Raw genomic sequence first — 17,232 nt, forward strand, 5'->3', positions numbered from 1 at the left:
CAGGTGCACATAACCACCTCTCAACACGTTTGGGTTTGTTCTAGCTAGTAGTGATGAGATTATCCCTTGGGCCAGTAGAAGTAGAGTTTTTCCATAGTAGTGATCATCTTATGGGACACTTTTCAAATAAGTTCTTTTCCTTCCAAGTTTCTTAGAGCAGTTATTTCATGGAAAGATAGCGAAGGATAGACCGTTGCCAAACAAACCCTTGGAAGATGAGTGTGTCATTGTGAATAGGCCAAAATACAAGCGCCTTTTTAATTTTCTTTTTGGTAAGTTGTCTGTTTTTTAAGTGCCATTAATTCTTGTGTAGTTTCTTTCCAAGCTTATCAATATCAGAATGTACCTTTCAGTTCATGTAGGCCAACTCAAGTTGTAGCTTGTATAAAAGAATTTTGTTCTCAAATGCCATTTTTTTGTGGTTTAGAATATTTTTCCAATGTTATCAATATCAGTGTGAATCAATTAGGCCCCATGGGCCAACCCTAATTGTATTGGCAGATATGAATGATATGCCAGAAATGAGAGGCTAGGGATGTTTCCTTCCCACTCTGTCCTTTCTTGCATGTTGGCGGCACGAATCGAGCACACCGTTAAAGAACCGGACAGCTGATTCGGCCTACTAGGAGCTGGTAGACACAATGCCATCTTGAGCTATCAAATGTAGTTGCATGCCAAAATTGCTGGGCCCAAGTTCAAGTCAAGTAAGCCACTCCAAGTCATGTGGCGCAAATGGTTTGGTCATTGGCTGGTAGGTGGCTAGTCGCCAATTCAAATCTTAGTGATCTCTGGCATGTGTGAACACCAATGCACACCATGACCATAGGGTTAGAAAATGGTCATCATTTATCAAAATGTCTTTTTTTCTAACTGCAATATATAAACTGAACATCACATCATTTTCGATCATTCATAATTTACAAGTGAACTTGGACACTATGGGACCGTTTGGCAATAAGAACACTAGCAAACTGTTCTGCTCTAAAAGATTAAGGCATGTTCATAAACAGTATTCTACGAATCTACCTCAGTTTTTAAGACAGATTTATGTAACGGAGGACACTTGCACCTTATGCCCATAAAAAGGACGAACGTTAAAGCTCGTCCCCATGGGCCTCATGTCAACAGCAGGGGCCACTCTTGATGTTCCTCATTCTTGTGGCCTCTCCATATTACACGGACCAATTTGTTGCCATTCCTATTGCCAAACGATCCCCACATGTACCTGCTGATTGGAAAAACATAGGCATATTCTAAACACTTAAGTGAGCCTAATCAAGCAAATTCAGAATAGGACTAGTGGACATCAAGTAGCTTGGCTTTAGGATGTAACCAAAACTCAGCAAAAAATCAAAGTTTGCTGCATGTCTCCTTTCACGTCAACTGTAAATTTTGATATATTTTGTATTTTTACATTGCAATTGGTAATCTGGAACCATATGTATAGGCCATTTTGTGAAACTTTCCTGCATTCACATGCTTCATATATATATTTTTCTTCCTATCCCTGTCTTATGTGAACCGTTTTCTGGTACCCAACCGAACTTGCGACTCATTTAGACTATCTCCATGTGAACCATTTACATTTCTAAGGTCCACGTTCAAGTTCAGCCATGCTTACTTCGAGGACCAATCTCGGGTCTTATGACAGACTACATGGGCTACATCCGGCCAATTAAAATAATAACTTGTCTTGCAATATGATATTTTTAATTGCCAGAACTTAATGGGCTAAGCACTGGTCAAGTCTGAGTAAAACCTGAAGTGGGGTGATAACAGACTGTTGATCTAAGCCTTGTCTATAGAAAGAATCTAACTCAGTCTAGTTCATGTATTTATGTGAGCACTACCAATCAGTGGGGGAGCCCCATGTGGTCTGGTGTGGGCATTTACCCACATCAGCCCCACAAAATACCTTTATTTTTATATTGCTGTCTTCAAATGTTTAACTAATGGTGCCCCTCCAAGCATAGAAGTGTTGGATTAGTGACCTGCCAACCAAAATTTCTGGCTCCACCACTGCCACCAATATAATGAACACAACCAAATTTAATGTTTTCTTGAAAAAAGACCAAAGAATACTTGTGTCAACTTCAAAAAACTTTATTAAGATACAGAGGCAAGCACGATGTGTAGAATTTCACACAAGTGTCTGTCTGCCATGAGTTCTAGCTCAGACTGGGAACTTTCAAAGGGTTAACGACAGAAAAGAGTTTCCTAGCAATGAACCAAGCACACCGGCTTTGATTGATTGTGGTTTCGACCAGGCCCTAACATCGACAGTTCATCTTTCATAACTGCGTCTAAATCAAAATAACACAGCTGCACAAGGCACAATTCAGGCGCCCTGTTTCTCATAGTTTTTCTCCTAGCAAAAATACAATGCAAAGTTATCGCCACAAGACCATGTTCTAAGCAAGCATTTCGAATAGCAAAGGTGCCAAACTATGTTAACCTTGTCGCATCAATGGCTGGTAACAACAAAGGAAAGGGTTGCAGTAGAGTTTGCATGACTAACAATTCAGAAAATACATTTTGCCTGGTTCGATTTTGTTCAAATTAACTGCAGGGTAACCTGGACATTTCCTTTTTCTTTTTATACTTTCTAGAATGATTAAAAAATGATTAATCAACACTCAATAAGAGTACAAAAGATGAACATGACAAAGAGAATGCAATTGCTCTTTGATTCAAAGTTTCCTTAGCAAGGCACGGAGATGCGGCTGAAGGCTGTTCAAATGTGTAGCCATCTGCACGACATAAGACAGCTCTCCATTGATCAGCTCAAAAACCCGTGTTATCTCCTTTACCTGCAGAAAAAATTATTCATGACATTTACATAATAAGCGAGGCCTATTCATAGCAAAGCATGGTTAGTTTCTAAAGCTGGAAAGTCACAACCAAGAGTATGTGAATTAATTTAGACACTGAATTGCTCATTGAAGCATCAATACACAAAATTATGCATAGGAAACAGTGGGCTAAGGATAGAAACAGATTGTTGAAGTTATCCACGAAAACAACGCCAAAGCACAAGCATAGTATGCTTCGAATGAAAATCAAGCACTCAAAAGAGTAAAAGGAGCAAGCGCCAAAATTAGAACAAATCATACAGCGACTCAAGCTTTCAGTCCGTTTGACAAACCTACAAATTAGCTGATCAATTTGTCGAATTTCTTAGTGAATTCTCTAAGGTTTTCTGGAAAGAATTGACCAGGTAATGTCCCGGTGGAAGAAACAACCTTACCAGGTAATGTGCCAGTGGACCATGGACCTCAACATAAGCACAGGACCCAGGAGATCAGAGGATGAAAGAAAAGCACCTGGAACTTCACTCTTGGTACAATTAAGAACCTAAAGCTTAGGACGTTTTTGGGAAAATACCAGGTTGTCACAATCCATAGCCCTCAACAAAGAGTACAAGGATCTCAAAAACAGAACCATGACTACTGCACATTATGTATCTGGAGCTCTTAGTACGTTCCATGTCCTTTAATTGAGGCACCTAGAGAGAAGTGCAGAGTACCTTTTTTTTCATATTATTCATCAAGCATTAATAAGGATTAATACATTTAAACTGAACTGCCGAGTAGAAAGTCTAAGGTAGCCAATAACTTTACACCATGACAAAATAAGGAGACATACTTGCATAAGGGAAATAACAGAAGTTCCCAGACTATAGTTACTCTTCAAAGAACATGAAGTACATTATGAACTAAAGTTTACAATAAATAAGCTGAGCCTGGACATCAATTTTTCAGTTCATTTCCCACGTTTATCTGCCGTATCTAGAACTAACATATAAACCAGAAAATCAGGCCATGCAATAGCCACTTGAGCAAACCATCAGGCCCTCCAAAGGAGAACCTGCAATACAAAATTATTGGATGGACTTACACTGATAGACGCGAATGTAAACTTGTATGGAGATGGAACATGCAAGTGCTTGTGCATCAAAAGAAGCAGCAAATGCATCTCATGCAATAGAACAAGTACGGCCATTTAAAAGAAGTGTTCAAGTTTTTAGCACTAAATGAATACTTCATTAAGTAATCTGTTTCAAATAGCCACAAGATTATGGTGGAGAGTTTATGACATTTTGCTTAACATACCTTTGATGCATTGCCAACCATGTCACTCTTAAGCTTCACAATTTTATTATCAGCATTGTAACTTCCTTTCTACAATAAAGCAAAACAGTCACTAAAAAAAGCAAAAGAACATGGACAACAGGAATCATGTGACGTATACAAGAGAACAAATAGCTGAAGACAGCTCATGTAGTGCCGGCCTGCTTTTAGATCAGACACCATGTGCATGTCATGATTGCTATAGGTAAAATCACATGCATGACATTTAACACTAGCAACATTCTAGGATCTCAAGCTTTCCACAATTACATCGCATAAATTATAGAAAAAAAGTATATCTGAAAGAAAATTATCAGGAAAAAGGGAATATGTATTAATAACTGGTAGGTTAAAATAGAGCATCCACCAAATTTCTAATCCTTATATGTTTGTTGCCTGGCAGGTCGACACCTATTCCTCCTCAAGTTCTCCAGAAAGTAAGATATTGGGATTTCAGTTGGAGCTCCTTACAAATTCCATGACCACTGGTATATGATAGCATTACAGAAGCAATTCCACCTCTATCTCTCCTTGAACATTGTACCATGAAACTGAAGATGATTCTTTATTTCTAATGAAGTATGCAAAACAACTTACAATGACAATAAAAACTTTGCAGAAGGAGGATATTACAAGAAAAATTATAGAATTAACTAATAACAGAGTTCTATATGACATTGATCAATCAATAATTCGTGTATGCATTGTTAAAAATTTTCATATAAGACCTTGTAACTTACTTTTGAAAAGTTTCCTAATTAAAACACAAAAAACAAAGGATTACCTGGACCTCCACAAGGCCAGTGCTTTGTGCAATAACAACTTCAATTGAACCATCTGGCTTTGGCCGCCAGTAACCACTTTCTGCATGCATGGGCTCCCCAGACTCTAACTTCCATGTTTTCTGGGTGTAGGATATTACAGGCTGTTCAAAATTGAAGAAAACAAGGATGAAATTAGATTGAAAGCATTTGAGCTGCAGGACAAAAGAAAATCATACAATTCAAATTCATTATTTGGTCCACAACATGATATGATATACTTATAAAGCATCAACTGACGAAGCAAGCACAAGCATCGCGAACAACATTATTGCCAAAAAGCTAATATCAAAAGTCTCAAAAATTTATAAGGCATACCAATACAGTAAAACATATGAGGAGGCTTCATTATGTTTTGTGCAACTGCATACGTACATTCATGCATGTTTATGCCTTCAAGTACACTGATTTCTTCCCTTCAGTCCTAATCCAACAAGTATTTGGAAAAGAAAAAAAAATTGTTTCCGAGCTCTCCATGTTTCAACCTTCTTCTTCTTCTTCTGTCGATCTTAAGGCATCAGCTCGCCTTAATTTTCTTCTTCTACTACAAATTAGTTGCAACAATTTAGCCTTCTCAACAATGAGGGTACAGTAGATATCAATTCTTTAGTCCAATTGAGCCACTGTTGCACATGCAAATTTACTAGGCACTCTTTAATTCATTTTTGTGAGGTTCAATCACATTTTCCTGAGACCATCATTAACTTCCAGTGGTGGCATAAGTAATGAAAACTAGCACATCCAAAAATAATTAAAATAATGGAACAGGAGACTGCGATGAATTGGAAGAAAAAGGATGAGTTGATGACTTTGGCTGCTTATCATCTGGCATATTTGCCACCTGTAAAATTTGAATTCATAGTAAAGGATTCTTTAGACACTCAAGGGGTAGAGGCCTAGTGAAGAAAGAATTTTCACCTCCACCCATTTTACTACAATTTCCAACCAATTATCCTTTCTTCTGAAGCCATTGGTTGCAAGATTATTCACAAAACATGTTCAGTATTTAATTCTAGCAGAGTCCAAATTCACAAAACGCCACATCACAGATGACCCTATCTCTAGTGTGCAATACAGGGCTAGACAAGCACATTGGTTTCAACATAGTAAAAGAACTACACACTCTTATCTTGATTTTTCCAAAATCCAATATTAACTCTTTTCTCTCCAACCAATCCCTTTCCTAAAGAATATGATCCAATTATCTTCCCAGTAACTTCTTGTTATTCAGAGCTTGCCTAGGGGCACATATCTCTCATAACATAATTGGGTAGAATATTTGCTGCGAGTTTTGGTTTGCCTGAATATCATTCAAATGCAAGATGTTCAACCATGTTTTCAATTCATTTTGCTCAATGGAGACCAACCATATTCCTGCACATTCTAAGGTTCCATGCAACGAGGACAATCCCCCTATATCATCAATGGGAGTTCAGGGGGCAAACCTTCACTCATCCTAAAACCACCAACATAGAGCCTTTACAATGAAATCTTTACGTTCATTATAAAGTGAGTGGCTGCATTACTCGAATAACGCAATAAATCATTAGCTTCAACCGGCTACTTTTTGACAGATAATAATCTCTAAACTTGCTGTTAGAGATTCTTGCATAAGCATCTACTTATGTTACCATGCATTGGCATACGTATGAAGGTGAATTTTGCAGAAATGTAATCCATGTTCTTGTTCTCCTTTTTCTATTTCATGAATGTATCCTACCAGAGCTTGCCTCCAAAATATTATCTTGGAGCTACTGAATTTGTGTTTCTAGAACAGCCACTAGTTGCTTCAGTTGCCACAGAAGATGTGAATTTTTAGTTTTTTGTTTTTATGCTACTTCAACTGCCTTTCTAAGATTGGTAAGCATTTGTGTGCCAGTTGCTATCTGAATTTTCTGAATCTAGTGCTGCAGTATGTCAACCAGGTAAGTTTGTTGTTGCCTTGTCTAAAAGATGCACTTCAAAGGTGCAAGCAATAGCCATCAAGAGGCTTTCTTCATTGACGCTGATGGCTGAAAACTTCTATCTGAATTTTGTATTTGACATAGCTAAAGTTCAGCTAAGAGGTGTCTAACAACGTTGAGAAGAGGAGTTGTTTATAAATCTTCCATGTAAGCTGAATTGAACAAGACTAACCAGATTATCTAGCAATATGGAATGGAAAATTTTGTAGTTGGAGAAAACCTGAGGACTTCTTGACAGTCTATAGATGAACATAAATCTTCAAACTTACAATTAAATCCTAAGCAGTGTCAACCAACACATATTTGGAATAGAAGAAAATTATGAAAGAGAAGAGGATTAGCTATCAAAGTCCTTAAGTGCATCCCTTACGCTCAACCAGGTTTGTGCCAATGTTATGTAGCCCTTAAGCTTAAGCTGGACTGTACGCATTCTTTGGATCATAAACCAATGAAAGAAGACTGAAGCTGCTAGGCTTTGAATTGGTCCGTTCCTTATTTAAACTTATTTCTTACTCCTGCACAGACCAGCTGCTCATCCAATAAACTGAACTAAGTTTGATAGATGCACATGTAAAGGATTTAACTGATTCTGAGGAACAACAAATTACCACCTTAAGATCATTCTAATGATGGTAGGTTAAACAATGGTATTCTCATCATTTGTACAGTGAGGACATTTTTTAGATTCCACCATAAACTATGAGAATGCATCCATCATTTGTACAGCATAGGGATACACAGTGACAGCAAACACTGCTGTTATAGACCTTGATTAGTCTTGTCCTGATTGCCATATGTATGACAAAAGAGGAGCGGTAATCAGAAACCTGCCACTTCATTTTCTCTGCTATTTCAGTTTTTCCCCAAACTAATATTTGCTGTGGATCTACTAACACCAATAAATCCATGCCAGCTAATTTCTCAGGATCACCATTCAGAATAAGTAATAGTTAACATTGTTTGTACTAATGTACAAAAGAAGGGCTTGAATATAGTGCTTTTATCCTTGCGAACTTGACATGATCATCCAGAATGCCGTCCGTCTTTGTGTAATAATAATCACAGATCCACATTAGATTTTAATAAGAATTTGATAAGGTTCCTCCTAGAAAAATAAAGATACTTAAAGTGTAATTAGGAGAACTAAAAACTTGGAAAAGATGCAAATTTTGAAAATTAAAAAGATACAAATGTTGCAATTTAAAATCGTAACAGATGAAACCAAAAAGCATTGGCTAGCAAAAGCAAAAGAAAAAGAAAGGGACACGACAAAATAGACAGCATGCACCAGTTTTCCACTATTGATTTCATAAAATTATTTGTTTTAGAGTCTAGACCACCATTGTTACAATTATAATTATAGAGCTTTATTAGCAAGGTTTTCCTCTAGTACTAAGTGGGAACTTTGTTTTTCTCCAAAAAAACTTAGGAATTCAAAATTTTAAATATATAAAATTAATAGAAAATTACAAAGTTGAGTTTTTTTGCTAATTTTCTTGCAAAACATTGATCAAAATATCCTGAATAGTAGTTAACATATTAATAGAAATACTAAAAATTGTAAAATATATTAAAAAAATTGGTCCGTTTTTCTGAAAGAAAACTTAATCACAAACTCTAACTTGTGGCCTATCAGCTTCCGTAGGACAAGATGCTGAATACATCGCTGATTTTTTAACAGGAAAGCACTAAACAATGAGGATGATGCAAATGACAAGTTCTGAGTTTCGTAGAGTCGATAGCAAAGCACAAACTCAACTATAAGGAGAGACATGTTAGCTCAAAAAATAAAAATAACTAAACTAGCCAGAGGGAGCAGAAAAATGAAAACAAGCAAAGGTTAACTACAAAACTCAGCCAATGTCAAACAGAGGAAGCAGGGAAATGTCAAATAAACAAGGAATAGCAACAAAACAAAGAAATACTATTAGCATAAACACCTGCCTTTTTTTGCTCGTTGTCCTCCATGGTAGTCTAAGAACTTCCTAATGACACTCATCATGTAATTGAGAAACTTCTATTCCCTAGCTATTTCTCATTCCTGGTTACCCAGTTGGCTAGTAGATCTAACAGGGGTGAAATTGTTGATTGTGAACCAAAATGGATCTGAAGAGCTTCAACCGAATTTAAATCTCTGGATCCCTGAAGTGGGCTGTGCCCTTGCTCCTGACGTGCATCAGGAGTTGTAGATTGGTCTGGAAGCAAATCAGATGTTACGATTCAGCCAATTTTATCCCAAATACAGGTTGTATGTGCAGTCACATGGTCAACCACATGAATATGCAATTTTTTGCCTGTTTTACTCGATATCCCATTTGATGTTTACTCGTTATCAGCAGGCTAATGTTGCGCTGAATCCATTCAAGATTGCGCAATGCATTTCCTGCACGCTTTCGAACCTCACGCTTACTTGCTTCTAGTAGCCACCACCCAAAACCAAAGTTCCTCGTCTTCATCCTACCCCGCTGGACATACTGTACATGGACTAGTATCTGGTGCTGTGCTTTGTATTCGTTGCTTTGCGAGTCTATGCTCTATATTTCTGTTAGTCACTAGTTGTAATAGTAAAATCAACTGTAGTAGCAGGCAGAAGTAGCAGAGTAGTTGCACAACAATATACCATTTCTGCACGAACATTCTAGAAGTAAAAGCTCAAAGCCTTGACCAGTAAGAAAATAGACACATTGGGAGAATGGCAGCGAAGAAAACGGAAAACCGAAAGGCAGAGGGAGACCAGATGTATTGAGGATGAACCTTTCCGGTGTGCCAGAACTTGATTTCTTCGCCGTACTTGAAGGAATTGATGGTGGGGAAGCCGCCTTCTCCTTCACCCCTCCATGTGCCCAGCAAGTAAGTGAGCGGCGAGATGAACGGATGAATTGGAGGACCACCACCTTCCATAACCTCTCCCTCTCCCTCTCCTCTCCGTCTCTCTCTCTCTGAAACACTTCCCACGTACTGACCTACCCTGCTTCTTCCTCTCCCACTTTGTAGAAGTCCACCCTCAAAGGAGTCAGGCAGCCCGCAATCTGCAGCTTCGTGTTATTATTTAATGCATCGAACTCTCCCAATGTCAGCGCTTGCGTCAGCTTCTGGTCGCTCGCTAGCTTGATCTGCCGAGCCGTCCCTTCCTTACAGCCCACCAAGTGGGAAGAAGGGCAATGAAAAACGAAGCCACGTGGTCACGGCTTTCCAGTATTAAACAGTACTTGGTATATTAAGAGTTTAGGTTAGACTCTTCGAATCAAGAAGCTCACGGTAAAAATTGATTTGACACGAAAAAAGGTTAAGAGTTCAATCACTGCTTGAGTTTGAATACTTCGGAACGTTAACATAGAGTCTCGAAGACCCTCCATTTCTGGTCTTTAGCTCTTCACGGTTTTGAGCTGTGTCCAGATCCTGTGTCAGGATCTGGATGGGTACAATGCATCTATCTAGAGCGATGTGATCCCATCATTTTCTTTATTTTTTGAAATTTGACACATAGACGTTATTTAACTAACTTGTTTCAGAAGAATTCAAGAAATTATTGTTGGACTATTCATTTACCATGAATCTATTTAAGGAATTTCAAAAACTAATGCCCAAAATATTTGCATTTTTTGGGTTTTGAAATATACATTTTCAGAAAGTAAACTATTCCAAGAGTTCGAGGGGTCTTGTCTCCAGAAGCCAGGAAATACTTCTTTTTCGTTCTATTCTCCTAGTCTACTGTCTAGCAACTAGGATACGGATAACACTACTGTAAACCACTACCTTAAGGAACATGTGCTCTCATATGTTGCAATTTAGGTTCGAGAGTTAAACATGATACTACATGATTTATAATTCCTTGACCTCAACCACCGATCTAACTCGTCTCACCATTGGCCTGCTTCAATATAAAAAAAAAATCGCACTAAAATGTTGTGAACTAGGTCAAAAGAAAGTCATCAGGCAGTATCCACTCTACAAATCCCGTAAGGATTTTCCCAAATCATTTCCATGGATCAAATGTTAAATATACCCCAAATTGTCATTCAAGCTTTAATTAATTTTGGCTGGACAATTCAAGCACCTGTTTTCTTAGACAGTTTCCCCTACTGCTGTCTTATCTTAAAGGCCTTGGGAAGTGTCATGTTCTCACTATTCTTTTCAAGCTTCATATGTCTTATCATGACGAACAGCTATTGAATGTCACCTCATGCATACATTAGATGTCAAACCCTTGGAACCATCTGATTTCCTTTAGACTCCCCATTTCTTCGTTTGTCCTTTGGGCTGTTATATCTCCAAGTGCAGATTCATGCCTTCTCATAGTAAGGTCCAATTTCAAGAGAAGGTCTAGAGAGAAGATGAAATTTTCCCAGTCAAAGACGAAACAAATTGGGCCAGCATATTTTTGGATGCCAGATATTTCTTAAAAAATCAATTCTCGACAATGAGAAGGCGATAAAAAATTATAGGATGCTAAATTGTGAGTTAGCCTGCCTCTGTTCTGCAAGCTCAACAGATGTGGTACACTGTAGTTAGAACTTCGAACCAATACCGGGAAAGAGGAATGAAATAGCAGACCACAACCGCATGTCTGCAGCTTTCTTGAGGGCAACTTTTATGGAGTGGTGGATGGTAGATTAACAACATCTAGCATTTTTTCAAGAAATACTTCACAAATATGAGAGTTGACCGACCATACTGCACTTCTGGTGTGTGTGTGAGAGAGAGAGAGAGCGTAACAAAGAGAGCTCCAGATACTGGTTGAAACAGTAAGAAGTTTTACCATGAAGTAGGATTAAAGAAAGTCAATCAAGTTGTTACATCAACAATGCTCAAACAGCTAGGGCATATATCCTCCAGCTTGCAGACCTTACTGAGTTGTACGCTATTCAAACAGCCAAAAAATAAGACCCAAAACTTTTCTTGTCCAGCTTGTTTTTTCATGAATAAAGAAAGTTAACAAGCAAGCTGAATCCAGTTCGCCATGTTGAACCAGAAGTGGTGCATCTAAAATTCGGGTAGTAGTTCTTCCGACAATATCAAGCAGATGTATAAATAGTATATTATTCAATATTTGAAGCCCTCCTTTCTATAGAAATGCCCTTGTCTACACAGATTAATCTTTATAAATTTCAATGTTCGGCCATCCTTGTTCAGCCTGCGACTTCACAAACATGGCTAGGAGTTTGATTTCATCATCTTGCAGCCTAGCTCCGAATGTACACTGACCTCTTGGCGTGCATTTCTCACCAAATCCCTGCAATGAAAAGCAACAACCTTACTTAAATATCACAGCCTAGAGAGAGAGAAACCTGTAAAAGCAAACGGCCAGTATAGTCACCGGCATTCTTCCCTTTCCATAGTATGTAATTTCATATATGCTCTCTTCGGTCGACACACCATTCCTGGAATTATAAAATTCGAAGGAATTGCTCAGTTGGTATCTCCTTTTTCAGCTTAGCCTGCAAAGCAATAAAGTATGATGCTAATATAAACTGCTAACTTGTTACCTCTCTAGATCATTACCGAAGAGTGTCGCACCCTGCATGCATACAAGAAAACGGGGGTTTCGAAGCATGAGAATTCAAGAACTGAAAGGCGAAGTATGCGTCAGAAACCCGTTAACAAGATTGATTGGATGCTTTGAAAACCACTTACAGGTTGCAGTATATTGCCACCGCCATCATGGCATCCAATGCAGGAGGTTCGGAAAAGAGTTGCTCCTTTTTGGATCTGAGTTGTTTGTCCCAGTGATGCTGAAAATCCACCAAAATTATTTTAATAGAAGATTATTCATAGTCAGATAATGCAGAAAGGGAGGGCACCAATCTATGTTGTTCCAAAGCGTGTGTTGTGTGTGTGTGGAAGTTCAAACAAGCTGAATGAGGTGTACGATTTCACTTGGGGAGCAATATTCATTGACCTTTTTGTTATTGATAAATGTTGTCCTAGAACCAGCAATTTTGCAAGATCTTGTGAGAAAGTTCTCCATTGAAGGTGTCTCCAGGAAACTGAAGCATACTGACAGCAAATTTTAGCGCAGGAGACAAGGTCTAGAACGTGTTTTATGTTTCCGGGGCTATTGGCATGCCAAGTGATGAACTGTGAAAAAATGCCCCTTCAGATTGGTTCATCGGCATGAAAGTTCAAAGCTGCTACTGTTATTTAATGCACAATTATAAGAAACTTCACCTACATTTCATACGCTTTACGAACTTATGACGTACAAATACGTCATATTATAACATTATGATAAGGTATGCGATCAAAATTTACAAAACTGTTCCGAAAACAAAAGCTTGTTTGAGAAAACAAGCCGCCCAAATTGAGTTCACATTGAGTTCATGTTTGGCTCCTAATGGTTTAATTTAGGCTCGAATCCTTTGTGGCGCACCTGCAACAAGTATCCCTAATCAACAATGCTAGCTCTGTTCGTGTGGCAGCCCTCACTCCCAGAAGCTGCTGCTCCTAGAGATGGAAGCCGGTTCAAACTGGCCCGGTCCCAACAAGGGAAGCCGCCCGTTTCCAGATCTGCTACTCAAAAGGTGGACGAGTTATTCTGGAGAAAGCTCCTCCATGGCCTCCCCAGCAGTTGGATCGATATGCTTCATAAGTTCATCGAAATCACTAACCAGAAAACTCTTTATCGATAACCTCTAGAAGGCATGGACAAAGCTGTGCCCAAAATTCCCGAAGGAACTTCCTGAGAGGCAAAAGTGGAGATGATAATCCGGATAAGCCAGTGCCTCCATCACTATTTATCCAGAAAACGCAGGATATTTAACTTTCATGGAAGCAGACATTTTTAGTTCTGGACCTCTGGTTCTACTTCTAGTTCAACTATGTTTATTAAACCAAATACTTTTTAAGGGGTTTGGATAATAAGGGTGGGGTAGGAAAGGCTTGTATAAGGCATGAATGTTTCTGATACCTGGAGCGCTGCAGAGAGGGGAGAACGCAAGGATTGCTGCCATAAAAGGAACAACCAAGGTTTTCGTAATGCTCGCCTGCCCATGCTGTTGGGTAGCTAAGATTTTTGCTTCCCTCTTCACTGTTCCCTAGAAAAATGAAAAGAAGGCGGAAAAAGAAAGAACACAATAACAGAGCAAAGGAAGCAAATCACACAAATAAATTTATCAAGAGAAGCACCATAGTGCGGGGAATGTGACTCACACTCCTAGTAGAGGAGATGATTGGAGGACTCCTGCATGCGGTTAGCATACAACAAGAATGCATCACTCCTCTCTTTTGCTTTTCCTGCTTCCAACACTTCCCGCGTCCAAGAGTTGATGAACGAAGCGCGGGTCACGCGGCAAGGTTCTGTTTGGAGCCCTGCCTTCATTTATCCGTATTTCTGGATGCTTGGTTTTTAACAATGTTGCATTTCAATCTATTATGCCAAACATGCGGGCTGTATGGTAATCTAAAGATAAATATTTATTTTTAATATTATTTACTAAAAAAGTTTAAAATTAAGAAATTTTTTTATTTTAATCACCTAAAATTAAAGCAATCCCTAACACACCACGTCATACCAAACCATCCGATATCGGCTTTATTTGACCAAAATAAACTTTACGTCAGTTAATATTTTAATATTTTTTTAATGAAAATGCACATAAACTCCAGCAGTGTCAACCGAGGTAGGGGGATTTGACCGATATAGACTTTATATAAGCCAATATTAGTGGCCTGCTTATCCTTTTTCGTTTCAAATTTTGGGCAAAACTTCATCCTATAAACACCAATATGTATAAACCTGATTAGGAGCGGGTCAATAGTTTGACCTCTAGATCTAGGTAGGGCTAAACTGAACCCGAATCCAAACAATACATGACACAATTAAAAATTTTCAAATTTTTCAATGTAATTTTTTTTTTTTCAATTGCCTGGGGTCGGGCCATGGCCTAGCGGGCCCTCCCCTCCCTCCGCCCCTGATGGGAAGCACTGCTGTTGTTAAAATACCATTCTTGTGTTGATGATGTATTGTTGTTAAAATACTATTATTGGTGTTGATATATAAATATGAGAACATCGTCTTCATTGCTACTTCTCAACTATTGAAGAGAGACACTTGTAGGCAATGGATATTTTCAAAGGTCTCTTGATAACGTTAACTTAGCCTCAAGCCAAATTTTATAAATGAATACATATACATGCATAAGTTTGCAATATTTACAAATGCCTATTTGGATAATATATAAGTAGTTTGGCAACAGAGACATTATGTGAGTGTCTCGTAAATCAGTCTTAAAAATTTGAGTAGATTTATAGAACAGTAGTACTAATGTTTCACGAATATAGCTTAATCCTTGGAATGATTCATGAGGCACTCACAAAGTGTCTCTATTACCAAACAACCCCATAGATATTAATTTTTAACATTTTCAACATGCTTTTACAAGAACAGCTACCACGTCACCGTTACATATAAAAATTGAATGTTACCCTTGTCGGGAACTAGATTTGGTTCTCCAAGCCCAAATTTGGGTATAAATTTGAATGGGAAAACTCCACATGTGAAAAGTCATTTCTTTGATTTGCTCTCTACTTCTAATTTCACAGCCTTCATTATAGCTCCATTTAGAGGGTGAGTAGGAGGAATATTTGGTTCTACCATTTAGAGAAAAACTCAAGTTCTCATCTAACCTCTTGTCCTAGTAGGATATAGGGCATGCTTTCTATAACAACCCAACTCACTCCTACTATGGACCAGGACAATCATCTCATTATTGACCCCTTTATAAGTCATTGAAGATCTCTCACAATCTTCAATATGGAACTAAACTTTTGGGGTGTTACAATCCATCCCCTTTAAGACACACGCATCCGTGCGTGTGGGACCTTAGGTCCGAATGTTAAAATTGCTCTGATACCACTATAACAATCCGACCCACTCCTGAGCTCAGGCCACTGGTTCGACGAATCTCAACCCGCCTCCTAGCAGTTTTGACTCCAACCTGAAAAAAGAATAGGAATCAGGACAATCATCTCATTAATGACCCTCTTTATAAGTCATTGAAGATCTCTCACAATCTTCAATATAGGACTAAACTTTTGAGGCGTTCAGTGTCTCAGGGTGCTGCCCCTGCCACTCATCAACTTGTGCATCAGTAACATCCTTTTTGCAACAAAGAATTAATGCCTTACAAATTCAAAATGAAAATTGGCCGCTACCAGACCAGCCTGCCCCAACCGAAGACTTCATTGTAGCTCCATTAATATTAACTACCACATAAAAGGCATGCGTAGGGAAAACTATCTAAAAGCCATGAGCAACATGTCAAGGGAGAGACGAAGGACCTGTAGCTTTTAAGATGTCCGTAACGTAGTTCTAAAATTACACGAGAGAGAGAGAGAGAGAGAGAGAGAGAGAGAGAGAGAGAGAGAATCTCATGGTGAGGCGAACCGCTCCAAAAGGGAAAGCAATTTCACCCTGTGCCTCATACTGGATTACTTCCGGCTGAGTGGTCAATCACATAAAAAGGTGTCTTCTTTTAGGGCATGTTTGATTCCTCCGATTTTATTAGTGATCCACCAGGAGTATTTTCATCTCAGCGTGGGGAGAAAGACTCCAGAGACCGGCTTGTCTCAATTTTATGGTTAAAAAGTGAAAGGAATTGCAAATTTCTTTGACAAGTGTGTCGTTGCCCTTGACCCCCTGTTTACGTTGACGTAACATCCGGAGGTCACCATACATTTGGTTGCCCTGTTAATGGTGGCTTAACTGTGAATAAAGTTGTCCAAGCAATCAAGCATGCCCCGATTGACATTGATGGGGCAGAAATAACTCTAGCGTTACCAGTCGGGATTGAGTTGTGTGCATGCAATAAATATACACCAAAAGGGAGATAGAGGCATTTTTTTCAAATTTTTTATAAAGTAAAGAACATAGGCTTTTTTTAAAAAAAAAATCCTTTGTTTACCTTTATAATTTTTTTTTTGTATTTTAATAGGAACATTTTGATCATTGTATACTCCTGTACAGAAAAAGGGTGGTGAATATAAGCAGGTTGGTTACCAATGACATTGGTAGTTGGAAAACCTTTAATGAGCATCATGAGGTGCTGCATTACCGCCGTGTTGCACCAAAATGAGGAATGTGCAAATGATAACCAACCGCAGAAGGCTTTTTCTTTCTCCCGTCTTCTTATTTTAATGTGGATGCAAAACGCCAGTCAAGGAGTTCCTGAGAGATATGAATGATGTCCGAAATGTGCCGATATAATTTGTCAAAGTACCAGCGTATTTTGGATTCGACAGATCGGAAGTGATAATCCTTCCAGGTTTCAACCAAGAGGTCCAAGACCGGCCCTCTGACAAGGTTTAGATGACACTGCA

At 38.6% G+C, this 17,232-nt stretch overlaps 2 protein-coding genes across 2 annotated transcripts; both read right to left on the reverse strand.

Moving 5' to 3' along the window:
- Positions 1-2,486: 2,486 nt before the first annotated feature.
- Positions 2,487-10,072, reverse strand: LOC116267449 (peroxynitrite isomerase Rv2717c). The gene is made up of 4 exons (XM_031649177.2): positions 9,670-10,072; positions 4,915-5,055; positions 4,113-4,181; positions 2,487-2,810 (listed from the first exon to the last, which is right to left on the reverse strand). The coding sequence occupies exons 1-4, from the start codon at positions 9,814-9,816 to the stop codon at positions 2,691-2,693; spliced, it is 477 nt and encodes a 158-aa protein (XP_031505037.1). The 5' UTR covers positions 9,817-10,072; the 3' UTR covers positions 2,487-2,690.
- A 1,574-nt stretch (positions 10,073-11,646) lies between these two features.
- Positions 11,647-14,239, reverse strand: LOC116267590 (cytochrome c6, chloroplastic-like). The gene is made up of 6 exons (XM_031649418.2): positions 14,065-14,239; positions 13,823-13,949; positions 12,550-12,647; positions 12,402-12,433; positions 12,233-12,296; positions 11,647-12,148 (listed from the first exon to the last, which is right to left on the reverse strand). The coding sequence occupies exons 1-6, from the start codon at positions 14,125-14,127 to the stop codon at positions 12,008-12,010; spliced, it is 525 nt and encodes a 174-aa protein (XP_031505278.1). The 5' UTR covers positions 14,128-14,239; the 3' UTR covers positions 11,647-12,007.
- Between the last annotated feature and the right edge of the window lie 2,993 nt (positions 14,240-17,232).

Source organism: Nymphaea colorata, chromosome 14, assembly GCF_008831285.2.
Source record: "Nymphaea colorata isolate Beijing-Zhang1983 chromosome 14, ASM883128v2, whole genome shotgun sequence".
Taxonomy (NCBI): domain Eukaryota; kingdom Viridiplantae; phylum Streptophyta; class Magnoliopsida; order Nymphaeales; family Nymphaeaceae; genus Nymphaea; species Nymphaea colorata.